Here is a 12,885-nt window from a genome sequence, read left to right as displayed (position 1 = left end):
TTACTGTATGCTGTCTGAAGAAAAGAAAGTATTAGTCTATTAAATCTGGCTGCCTGTGTTGCTGGCTACCTTCTCAAATGTGCTCTCCTTGAAGAAGAACACCTGGACTAATGAAAAAGTAATCTCTCCAAGTAACAGTTTGACACACTGTCTTTGCATTGCCTCTTCAGAATGTCATTTTGGAAACTAGTGACATGGCACAGACACTGTAATATCTAAGAATTTTGCCATTAATTATGATACACTTTGAAGGAGCATACTTTGTGCGTCTCATTATAGTGCTTACCCTTGTTTTGCTGTAAGCTGCTTAATTGTTATACAGGGTTTAACCTCTGAGTCCAGTAGTATTCTTAAGGTCTGTTAAGATGCAATTTACTTTATTACATTATCTTTTCATGATTAGTATTTATAAGTGTGTTAGAAACAAAATAGGCAGCAATAGGCATTGTGAAGTTTTTTTTGTATGTCTGAAGAAAAGAGGATAAAAGGCAGTGCAAAGACTTAGATATTGGTTCTCTAGTTGCTCATGATTTAACTGTCACCACACTAAAAAGTTAACAATCTAGGATTTCTATAGTTGAAGTCCTTCTATTCTTATACCCATCTTACTGCTACACATGACCTCAAAGAATCTATTTCATGTTCTTTAGTTAGATCTTAGGGAAAGGTGAAATCTAACTTGTTACAGATCGGAGTTCGAGTTCTGTCCGATTTTGTTCTGCACTACATAAAGTTACCTTTATTCAGTCAGTTTGTTGGTGTCTGTCAGTCTTTCATTTTCACACACACATTTTTTAGAATTTTTCAGTATCAAGGATGAATATTTTTCTCTGTTCCATATGATAAGCACTATTGTTCCAAATCATCTCTGTCTATTCCCTTTGTTTCTATGTATCTACTATTTTTTCTGAGATTGTGATTAGTTTATTTATTCTGTATCTTTATTTCTTATGCTGCCAGGTACTGTAACTATGTGGAGTCCAAACGTCCGTGAACCACTTGCCAAAATGTTGTGCCACAAGCATCCACTATTGGCTGTAGCTGTTGACCCTGCAGGCATGTAAGAAAAGTACAGAAATTTAATTACATGTATTTTTATAATTGAGTTTCTCTTAGGTATTGTTTAGTTTTGATAAAATTCTAGTGTTGACGAGTTTTTTATGAGACGGAAATGAGGAAAATGTCTTTGAACTTTAACCACAGTTTTCTGTGTTTGTCCAATTTTAATTACATTTTCTCATTTTGTCTTTTAATTGATTGGTACTGTCTATCAGTTTCAACAAACTCAAATACTCTCAGAGCATTTTTGCATTTGTTGATCAAAAGATCCCTAACCACATTATGGTTCAGTGACTCTTCCAAAAATATTGGGTATTATATTCCATCATTTTTTGAGAGTGCTTCAGGGATATTATTAACTCTTGTAGTGATATTTTGGCATACAATCTTTCAGCCATTCTCAGGATGAATTCCTTGTAAGAGTTTTGATGCACTTCACGCTGTGGAGTAAATATGCGTGTGTCAGAGAGAACACTGTTGGTAACATGAGCATCGCTGACAGATAAAACTTCATGTCTCAAGAGTAAAACAAAGCAACTGCAGAGTCAGCAAATCCACATTGCTTTCAAAGTATTTGGTTGACTATTATGGATGGCATATGTTCAAATTTTCATGTGGAAAAACTTGGAGACTAATACTTACTTCAAGAGCACAGACTTGAAACGAAGGGTTTCCAGAATTTGTTGAGTTGGGAACCGTCATTTTGGTTGAGCAGGTTGTCAGCTAATTATATTTCTTCAACTTTCTTGACCACTGTATTAAAGTAGGACGAGTCTGCAACCAGTATTGTAACTTGCCTGTAATCAATGGAATGGCCAGTTTACATACAGTATTTGTGTGGGTATGTATGAAATTCCTTATGAGTATGGTAAAAGGTACATACAACAAGCAATATGCACTGTAAATGATTGTTGAAATGGACACCAGTGAAACACTCGCCTTCTACAGCCCACAAGTAACAGTGACTGAACATTGTATGAGGGTCATTCAATAATTAGAGACACAAATCGGCCTGGAGAAAAAAGCACACACACCAAAAAATTTTTGTATCACCTCAGTTCCTAGTGTTCCGGAACCTGTACAGAAAATTGGAATAGAGATCAACATAAACAACATTTATGCCCTTTTTATTGCTCATGAAAAACACACATTGCATGTTGCACCACCATACAGCAAGACCTTCAGAGGTGGTGGTCCAGATTGCTGTACATACCGTTACCCCTAATACCCAGTAGCACGTCCTCTTGCATTGATTCATGCCTGTATTCGTTGTGGCATACTATCCACAAGTTCATCAAGACACTGTTGGTCCAGTTGTCCCACTCCTCAATAGCTATTCAGCGTAGTGCCCTCCGCCACACACCGTTGGGTGGCTTGTGGAGTATAAATGTAGATGTAGAAAGTGGTTGGTGGGTCACGTCCATAAACAGCCCTTGTCAATCTATCCCAGACATGTTCGATAGGGTTCATGTCTGGAGAACATGCTGACTACTCTAGTTGGCCGATGTCATTATCCTGAAGGAAGTTATTCACGTGATGTGCATGATGGGGGTGCGAATTGGCATCCATGAAGACAAATGCCTCACCAATATGCTGCTGATATGGTTGCACTATCAGTTTGAGAATGACATTCACATATCGTACAGCTGTTACAGTGCCTTCCATGACCAGCTGCAGCGTACGTCGATCCCACATAATGCCACCCCAAAACATAAGGGAACCTCCACGTCGCTGCACTTGCTGGACAGTGTGTCTAAAGCATTCAGCCTGACCGGGTTGCCTCCAGACACGTCTTTGACGATTGTCTGGTTGAAGGCATATGCAACACTCATCAGTGAAGAGAACATGATGCCAATCCTGAGCGGTCCATTTGGCATGTTGTTGGACCCATCTGTACCGGCGCTGCACAGTGTTGTGGTTGCAATGATGGCACTCGCCATGGATGTGGGGAGTGAAGTTACGCATCATGCAGCCAATTGGACACAGTTTGAGCCGTAACACAACATCCTGTGGCTGCACGAAAAGCATTATTCAATATGGTGGCACTGCTGTCAGGGTTCCTCCGAGCCATAAACTAGGTAGCAGTCATCCAGTAGTAGATCTTGGGCGGCCTGAGCGAGGCATGTTATCGACAGTTCATCTCTCTCTATATGTCCGAACAACATCGCTTTGGTTCACTCGGAGATGCCTGGACGCTTCCCTTGTTGAGAGCCCTTCTTGGCACAAAGTAACAATGCGGATACGATTGAACCATGGTACTGACTGTCTAGGCATGGTTGAACTACAGACAACACGAGCCATGTACGTCCTTCCTTGTGGAATGACTGTAACTAATCAGCTGTCGGACCCCCGTCGTCTAGTAGGCACTGCTCATGCATGGTTGTTTATATCTTTGGGCGGGTTTAATGACATCTCTGAACAGTGAAAGCGTCTGTACCTGTGATACAGTATCCACAGTCAACGTCTGTCTTCAGGAGTTGTGGGAACTGGGGTGATGCAAAACCTTTTTGATGTGTGTTTTTTTACAAAACAATACTTTTTCTATTTCAACATAATCCCCTTGAACATTTATGCACTTGTTCCAACAGGCTACAAGCTTTTTTATTCCAGCTAGAAAGAACTCTTGATGTTTGGACCAATTTCCCACTAACTTTTTCACCTCCTCATTGTCCTGTAACCTCTTCCCTTGTAATGCCTCCTTCACTGCACCAAACAAATGGGAATCATGAGGTGCTAAATCGGGACTGTAAGGGGGATGAGGCAGTACTTCCCAACCCATTTTGTCGATGGTTTCACAGGTTAGTTGAGCAATATGAGGATGTACATTGTCTTGCTGGAGAGTCACACCTCTCCTCTGAGATCCATGACATCTCTCTCTCATGGCTGGCTTTACCTTGTTCAAAAACAAATCCGAGTAGTGTGCTGCTCTTTGAGATAATAAAAAAGACTGGACCTTCAGCACCCCAAAACACAGTCAACATTACTTTTCCTGCTGATGCTTGGATTTTGAATTTTTTCTTGACAGGTGAGTCGGTGTACTTTCACTCCATACTTGATTCTGGCTCATAATAGTGAACACAATTTTCATCACAAGTTAAAATTTTGTTGAAGAAGTGCTCACGTTCTCTTTCATAACGTTCCTTTGGCTTTGTGTACACTCTCAACCTTGTTTCCTTGGCCGGCCGGGGTAGCCAAGCGGTCCTAAGCACTATAGTCTGGAACCGCGCGACCGCTACGGTTGTAGGTTCGAATCCTGTCTCGGGCATGGATGCGTGTGATGTCCTTAGGTTAGTTAAGTTTAACTAGTTCTAAGTTCTAGGCGACTGATGACCTCAGAAGTTAAGTCCCATAGTGCTCAGAACCTCTTTTTTTTTTTTTTTTAACTGTACTAGTACTAACTTGAACATTATCAATCATTTCCACAGTCACACGGTGGTCGCCATGAATAATGTCATCAATTTGACTCTTTCAAGTGAGGGAGTTGAAACTGCAACTGGTCAACCAGAACACTGTTTGTCAGTCACTGAGTTGCAACCATTTTTGAACTACTTTATCCACTTGTAAAAATTTTCATGATTCATACAACCTTCACCATTCTAAAGTATATATTCACTGGTTACTCGCCTTCAGCTAGTAAAAAACGAATAACAGAATGTTGTTCAACTAATGTGGATGTTTCAAATGGAGTTGCCATCTTGAAATGTATTTTTGAGGTTATAAACGAAACAATGTTCATAAATCAGCTGATCAGGGTTCATCCCAGTGATGCCAACTTAAAGCCATAAAAGTACCAAACTTGCCCTGCTAACAGTTTTTTTCCTCACACCAGTTTGTCTCATTAATTACTGAATGACCCTCTTATTTCCACTGGCCATTCCATGGATTATGGGTAATTTAAAATACTGGTGACAGTCTCATCGTACTGGGTTTCATTGGTCAAGGAAGCTGTGGAAATACAATTAGCAGATAATCTGCTTAACCGAGACGAGGGTTTCCAGCTCAACTAATCATAGAAACCCCTCACTTCACGTCTGCTGCACTCTCAAAGGAAATGTTAAGTCTTCACTGCCTGGCATTTCAACATATGTCATCCATAATAATCAGCCAAATACTTCCTAAGCAATGTAAATTCTGTAACTGTGCACTTGCTTCATTCTACTCTTAGAGGCCTAAACTTTTATCAGTGAGAGACGCTGTTGTCATTAACAGTTTTAGCTCTGATGCATGTGTGTTTACTCCATGGTGTAAAGTGCTTTAAAAATCTTGCAAGCAACTCACCTGGAGAAAACTGAAAGGTTATCAGCCAAAATATTGATACAAGAGTTGTTAATATCCTGGATGCACCCCCCCCCCCCCCCCAAAAAAAAAAAAAAAAAAAAATCAAATATCCAATCCACTGGGAAAACTTCCAGAAACACAAGATTCGGTCTGTTTGTAACCACAGTGTCTGAAATATGTCTTTCACTTGTGGACTATCATACTGATGGTCTCAGGCAAATTATCTGGTAATGTGTTCACTCTTATTTCGTAGGGGTGTTTCTACTTTCTGCTACCAACATACTTGCAATTTTCTAAGAATGTACTATGTAAATTAAAATGACACCCCACTGCTACTACTCCATGCTCATGGTATTATGAAACTATAGAGTTTAAGCCTATCTTTGAATGATTCTACAACCAATATGTCTGGACATGATGGCCAGTGTAAATATTAAGTCCACAAATCACTGTTAGTCTTGGCCATATGAGTTCAGAGTCAGATTTATTTTGGACCTTGTATGACTTACGGGTCCTGCGATTTGCTATAAACGCTCCTCCACTTGTTAAGTCCCATAGTGCTTAGAGCCATTTGAACTCCTCCACTTCCTTAAGAATATCTCACCCCTTTCATTCAATCAACTTTCTAACTTGATTTGCAGCAGCTATTTTCTACACTGAAGCGCCGAAGAAACTGGTATAGGCAAGCATATTCAAATGCTAAGGTATGTAAACAGGCAGAATACGGCACTGTGGTCAGCAACACCAATATAAGACGTGTCTGGTGCAGTTGTTAGATCAGATACTGTTGCTACAATGGCTGGTTATCAAGATTTAAGTGAGTTTGAACGTGGTGTTATAGTCGGAACATCTACATCTACATACATACTTCGCAATCCACCATACGGTGCATGGCGGAGTGTACCTCGTACCACAACTAGCATCTTCTCTCCCTGTTCCATTGCCAAACAGAACGAGGGGAAAATGACTGCCTATATGCCTCTGTACAAGCCCTAATCTCTCTTATCGTATCTTTGTGGTCTTTCTGCGAAATGTAAGTTGGCGGCAGTAAAATTGTACTGCAGTCAGCCTCAAATGTTGGTTCTCTAAATTTCCTCAGTAACGATTCACGAAAAGAACGCCTCCTTTCCTCTAGAGACTCCCACCCTAGTTCCTTAAGCATTTCCGTAACACTCGCGTGATGATCAAACCTACCAGTAACAAATCTAGCAGCCTGCCTCTGAATTGCTTCTATGTCCTCCCTCAATCCGACCTGATAGGGATCCCAAATGCTCGAGCAGTATTCAAGAATAGGTCACATTAGTGTTTTATAAGCGGTCTCCTTTACAGATGAAGCACATCTTCCCAAAATTCTACCAATGAACCGAAGACGACTATCCGCCTTCCCCACAACTGCCATTACATGCTTGTCCCACTTCATATCGCTCTGCAATGTTACGCCCAAATAAAAAATCGACGTGACTGTGTCAAGCGCTACACTACTAATGGAGTATTCAGACACACTGGATTCTTTTTTCTATTCATCTGCATTTTACATTTATCTGTATTTAGAGTTAGCTGCCATTCTTTACACCAATCACAAATCCTGTCCAAGTCATCTTGTATCCTCCTACAGTCACTCAACGATGACACCTTCCCGTACACAGTATCATCAGCAAACAGCCGCACATTGCTATCCACCCTATCCAAAAGATCATTTATGTAGATAGAAAACAACAGCGGCCCTACCACACTTCCCTGGGGCACTCCAGATGATACCCTCACCTCCGATGAACACTCACCATCAAGGACAACGTATTGGGTTGTATTACTTAAGAAGTCTTCGAGCCACTCACATACTTGGGAACCAATCCCATATGCTCGTGCCTTAGTTAGGAGTCTGCAGTGGGGCACCGAGTCAAATGCTTTCTGGAAGTCAAGGAATATGGCATCCGTCTGATAACCTTCATCCATGGTTCGCAAGATATCATGTGAAAAAAGGGCACGTTGCATTTAGCAGGAGCGATGCTTTCTAAAGCCGTGCTGATGCATGGGCAGCAACTTTTCTGTCTCAAGGAAATTCATTATATTTGAACTGAGAATATGTTCAATAATCCGGCAAGAAACCGATGAGCGATGGGACACAGCATCTCTGAGCTAGTGATGAAGTGGGGATTTTCCCGTACGACTATTTCACGAGTGTGCCATGAATATCAGGAATCTTGTAAAACATCCAATCTCCAATATTGCTGCAGCTGAAAAAAGATCCTGCAAGAGCAGAACCAATGATGACTGAAGAGAATAGTTCAGTGTGACAGAAGTGCAGCCCTTCTGCAAATTACTGCAGGTTTCAACATAGGGCCATCTGCAAGTGTCAGCATGTGAACCATGCAATGAAGCATTATCTATATGGGCTTTTGGAGCCGTAGGCCCACTCTTGTATCCTTGATGACTGCACGACACTAAGCTTTACACCCTGCCTAGGCCATCAACACCGACAATGGACTGTTGATGACTGGAAATATGTTGCCTGGTGAAACAAGTTTTATTTCAAATTACATTGAGCGGCTGGACCTGTACAGGTATGGAGACAATCTCATGAATCCGTGGACGTAGCATGTCAGCAGGGGACTGTTCAAGCTGGTGGAGGCTCTGTAATGGTGTGGGGTGTTTGCAGTTGGAGTGATGTGGGACCCCTGATATGTCTAGATACAACTCGGACGTGTGACACATACGTAATCATCCTGTGTGATCACTTGCATCCATTCATGTCCATTGTGCATTCCGACATACGTGGGAAATTCCAGCACGACAATGCGACTCCCCACATGTCCAGAATTGCTACAGAGTGGCTCTATGAACACTCTTCTGAGTTTAAAAACTTTGCCTTGTACATACCGGGGTGCCTTGCGATGTGCTGTTCAGAAGAGATCTCCATGACCTTTTACTCTTATGGGCTTAAGGACAGCCCTGCAGGATTCATGGTGTCAATTCCCTCCAACCACATTACAGCCCCACTGTGAATGCTATTCTTGAGCCCAGTGTGAGTCAGTTGCTATCAAATGATCATATACTTCACTTTGAGTTGAATGTTGGTGATAATTCTAGGCTCCCGTTATAGGGGAAGTACGGATCAGGGAAAACTCAAAGCACATCACCAATCTTCCTTTCCCATAAAACTGAAGTGATGTCTTCCACTGCAACTGACATTGAGCAAGTGAGAATACTTTATCTGTCAGGAAGCTGCCATGTTTTGTGTCAGGTGGAAACAAGAGTAAAAGTATGGTGGTGTGTTAATCAGAAGCAATTTAATCAGATGGAAAATAATGTTACCCCATAGGGTAGTGACAGTGGAGGATAAGAAGGATCACCTCATGGACTTAAGTGAACTTACCAGTGCTCTGCCAGTTACTGAGAGAAAGGGGTGCAATGAGCTGCAGATTGTGGTACATGCTGGAACAAATAATGCCTGTTGTTGCTACAGTTTCATACTTTGATCATTCCAGCAATTGACAGAGGATGTTGAGATGACCATAATTTCAACAAGCTCACAGTCTGTAGCATTGTCCCTAAAACTGATTTTAGCCCCATGGTTGTGAGTTAGGAGAAAGGCTTCAACTACTCATTTTAGAGGTTCTGTGACAAGCTAGGCAGTGACTACTTGGAATAAGGACATTTGTGATTGGGTTGAAAATGAAATTCCATCTTAAATGGCTCAGGGGTGTTTTGCAGGTCAGAGGTTTCTATCGAGATATCTACTGTGTGTCTGGGGAGCGCACAAATGTTTTTAAGATGCGTGACTCCAAGCAGGTCACATAATGGTGGCTGTGCAAGAAGTAGGAGTGTAAGACCCAAAGAAATGACCTGACAGAGATGAGACTATTAAAACCCTAGTGATCAACTACCAAATCATTCACGTCAGTGTGCCAGGATTTGGAGAACACATAACAAATCAGCAGAACTCACATAATATTAGGTAAAGAAAAACCTGCAATCAACAGCAGTGAGAGTTTTTTAGATCCCAGTTAAATCTAAGTGGAAAGGAAAAGCTAGTCAGGTAGTGGAGGTTATCTGTCTCACAGTTGACAAGGAACTGATTGAGACAGAAATTAAAGGTGCAGCTGAGATTTCACAAGACTTGGTATCAAGGCTAGGCATTAACTTACAATTGGATCCATCTGTTGACCACCAAGCTCATCCTGAAATTTAATCAAAAATTTCGGGGAAAACCGCAGAGACTTTTATCTTCCAACAGTTTCCTGGATAGACCTTGTAGGACAGAAGGAACTGTCCATGGTAAATAGTCTTTGTAAATAAACAGAGATCATTGCACAAGAGATGTAAAGCTAAGCATAAGGCTGTAGATAGAGATTTGCTGAATGAAACTTGTTTGGCTGTCCAAAGGGCAATACATGAAGCCTTTGCTGATTATCATAGCAGCAGAATCTTATCGCTAAGACACCTCTCATATCCCAAAGATGTTTTGCTCATATATTAATACTGTCAGTGGCAGCACAGATAATGTCAAGACCCATGTGGAAGATCCATGGATACTGCCTGAGTCTATATCCACAGCACTGCAAAGATGAGTGATGTGGACATTAGTGTCAGTGGTGTTGAGCAACACTGAAATCGCAACACTTTAGAAAAGCCATGCACCTGATGGAAGCCCTTTCAAATTCTATACAGAATTTGCAGCTGAGTGAGGCCCTTTCTTTAACCATTATATAGCATACATGCATCAAACAAATACTGTGCCCAGTGGTTCAAAGAAAGCGCAGGTCATACTCGTCTACAAGAAGGGTAGCAAAATGACCCACAAAACTACTGTCCAATCCCATTGACATCTGTCTGTTGTAGAATCCTAGAACATATTCTGAGCTCAAACATAATGTGGTATCCAGAACAGAATTATGTCATCCATGTCAACCAACATGGACTCCAAAAACATCAATCTTGTGAAATCCAACTTGTGCTTTTCTAACATCACGTCCTGAAAGCTATGGATCAGGGAAGACAGGTGGGTGTTGTATTTCTTGAATTCCAAAAAGCATTTGAGTCAGTACCACACCAAAACTTGTTAACCATCATACGTAACAATGGAAAATCCAGAATGGAATGTAACAATATTATGAAAACGATAGTATCTACTCACCATATAGCAGAGACACTGTGTCGCAGATAGGCACAACAAAAAGAATGTCACAAAATAAGCTTTCAGCCAACAAGGCCTTTGTCAAAAATAGACCACACACACACACTCACATATGCAACTCACACTCACATGAGCACAGTCTCTGGCATCTGAAGCCAGACTATGAGCCGCAGCTGCAGCACATGGTGGGAGAGGCAACTAGGTAAGGGTAATGAGGAGGCTGGGGTGGATAGGGGAAAGGATACTGGGACAAGGGTGAGGAGGGACAGTAAAGTGCTGCTGGGGAGCATGCAGGAAATAGAGGGCTGTGTAGTGCTCGAATGGGAACAGGGCAGGGGCTAGATGGGTGAGGACAATGACTAATGAAGGTTGAGGCCAGGAGGGTTGTGGGAAAATAGGATATATATTGCAGGGAGAGTTTCCACCTGTGCAATTCAGAATTGGTGGGGTGGATCCATATAGCACAGGCTGTGAAGCAGTCATTGAGATGATGAACATTGTATTGGGTGGTGTACTCAGCAACAGGGTGGTCCAGTTGTTCCTTGGCCACAGTTTGTTGGTGGCCATTCATACGGACAGACAGCTTGTTTCCTGTCATGCCCATGTGGAACACAGCACCGTGGTTGCAGCTTAGCTTGTAGATTACATGGCTGGTTTCACAGGTAGGGATATGAGCCATGAGGCAAGGGGTTGGGGGCAAGGATTGTGTGGGGATGGATGAGGATATTGTGTATGTTCTCCTCACAGTCGTATTCTGCCAACCACTGAACCTACACAATATCTTCATCCATCGCTACACAATCCCTGCTCCCAATCCCTCGATTCATGGCTCATATTCCTTAATAGACCTAGATGCAACACCTACTCCATATGCTTCCCACCACCATCTACTCCAGTTCAGTCACAAACATCACCTGTCCCATCAAAGGCAGGGCTGCCTGTGAAACCAGTTAAGTGATCTACAAGCTAAGCTGCAACCACTGTGCTGCATTCTGCATGGGTATGGTAACCAACAAGCTGTCTGTCCACATGACTGGCCACCAACAAACTGTGGCCAAGAAATAACTGTACCCACCCTATTGCTGAGCATGCCGCCCAACATGATGTTCTTCATTTCTGTAATTGCTTCACAACCTGTGCCATATGGATCCTTCAGACCAGCACTAGCTTTTCTGAGTGGTGCAGGTGGGAACTCTCCCTGCAATATGTCCTATGTTCCCACAAACATTCTGATCTCAACCTTCATCAGTCATTGTCCTCACTCATCTAGCCCCTTTCCTGTTCCCATTTGAGCCCTACACAGCCCTCCATTCCACCAACGCACCTAGTTTTTTTACTTCTCTCCTTTTCCGCTACCCCGCCCCTCCCTCCCACACCCTCCAGATAACCTTCTGACTGGACCTAGCTACCCTACCCTCTGTCCACCGCATCCCTGCATGCTCCCCAGCAGCACTTCAGCGTACCTCACACCTACCCTGGTACTCCTTCCCCTTCACACCTCAGCCTCCTTTGTACCCGCACCCAGTTGCCTCTCCCCATGATGCGCTGCTGCTGCTCGTAGTCTGGCTTCAGCTGCCAGAGACTGTGCTGAAGTGTGTGTGAGTTGCGAGTGTGTGTGTGTGTGTGTGTGTGTGTGTGTGTGTGTTTGACAAAGGCCTTGTTGGCTAAAAGCTTATTTTGTGACAGTCTTCTTATTGTGCTTATCTGCGACTCAGCACCTCCGCTATATGGCGAGTAACAACTATCCCTTTCAGAATAACTATCATGTGTGGTGTCAAACAAAAGTTGCAACTAGATGGAGGGTATCTTGCAAGGGAGGTTGCAAGATTTTATATTGGATGGGGAGTCATCGACAGATTTAGAAGTAACTATCCCAAGGAACCCTTGTTATTTATGTTACACTGAGGTACCTTACCCTTTTAAATGCTGGATTACGACGTAAGAAGCTGTCATCTTTTGTAATATACTCCTCTGCACACGATCTTGACTGGCTGTATGAGAGTGGGACAAAGCCTCGCTCAAAGTTTTTATCCTTGCTTGGGGATAAATTTAATTGGTAATTTTACTCCAGGTTGAGTCAATTAAACTTTCTAGGAGCACTTTTCTGACCTATAGGAGAGGTTCAAATTGTGGCTTATATTGCATTGCTGTATAATGTAACGTGAAACAAGCAGCATTGAGTTAGCAGAATTCTGGCTGTCAGTGATATTGTTTAACTGTGCTGCAGCATAACGATTAACCATCAGTGTTCAAACACCATTTATCTTTAAATATTTAGTCACTGTAACATGATGAAACAGCAGTTTAACACCTTACAATGAGATGCCTGTTTTACGTTTTCATGCTATGCAAACTTGAGGAAAATACAGAATCGAGGAAAAATTAAAACACCCAAAATATGATCAAAAACATAT

At 42.2% G+C, this 12,885-nt stretch overlaps 1 protein-coding gene across 1 annotated transcript in view; it reads left to right on the top strand.

Annotated features, from left to right (window-relative positions):
- The window catches only part of LOC126458901 (WD repeat-containing protein 46), a 59,039-nt gene that overhangs the window by 24,579 nt on the left and 21,575 nt on the right, over window positions 1–12,885 (top strand). Inside the window, exon 7 of the mRNA XM_050095824.1 lies at window positions 961–1,060. Within this exon, the coding sequence (XP_049951781.1) occupies window positions 961–1,060 (100 nt within the window). The remainder of the gene's footprint in view (window positions 1–960; window positions 1,061–12,885) is intronic.

The sequence above is a fragment of the Schistocerca serialis genome, chromosome 1, assembly GCF_023864345.2.
Source record: "Schistocerca serialis cubense isolate TAMUIC-IGC-003099 chromosome 1, iqSchSeri2.2, whole genome shotgun sequence".
Lineage (NCBI taxonomy): Eukaryota > Metazoa > Arthropoda > Insecta > Orthoptera > Acrididae > Schistocerca > Schistocerca serialis.
This window is presented reverse-complemented; position numbering and strand designations above follow the sequence as displayed.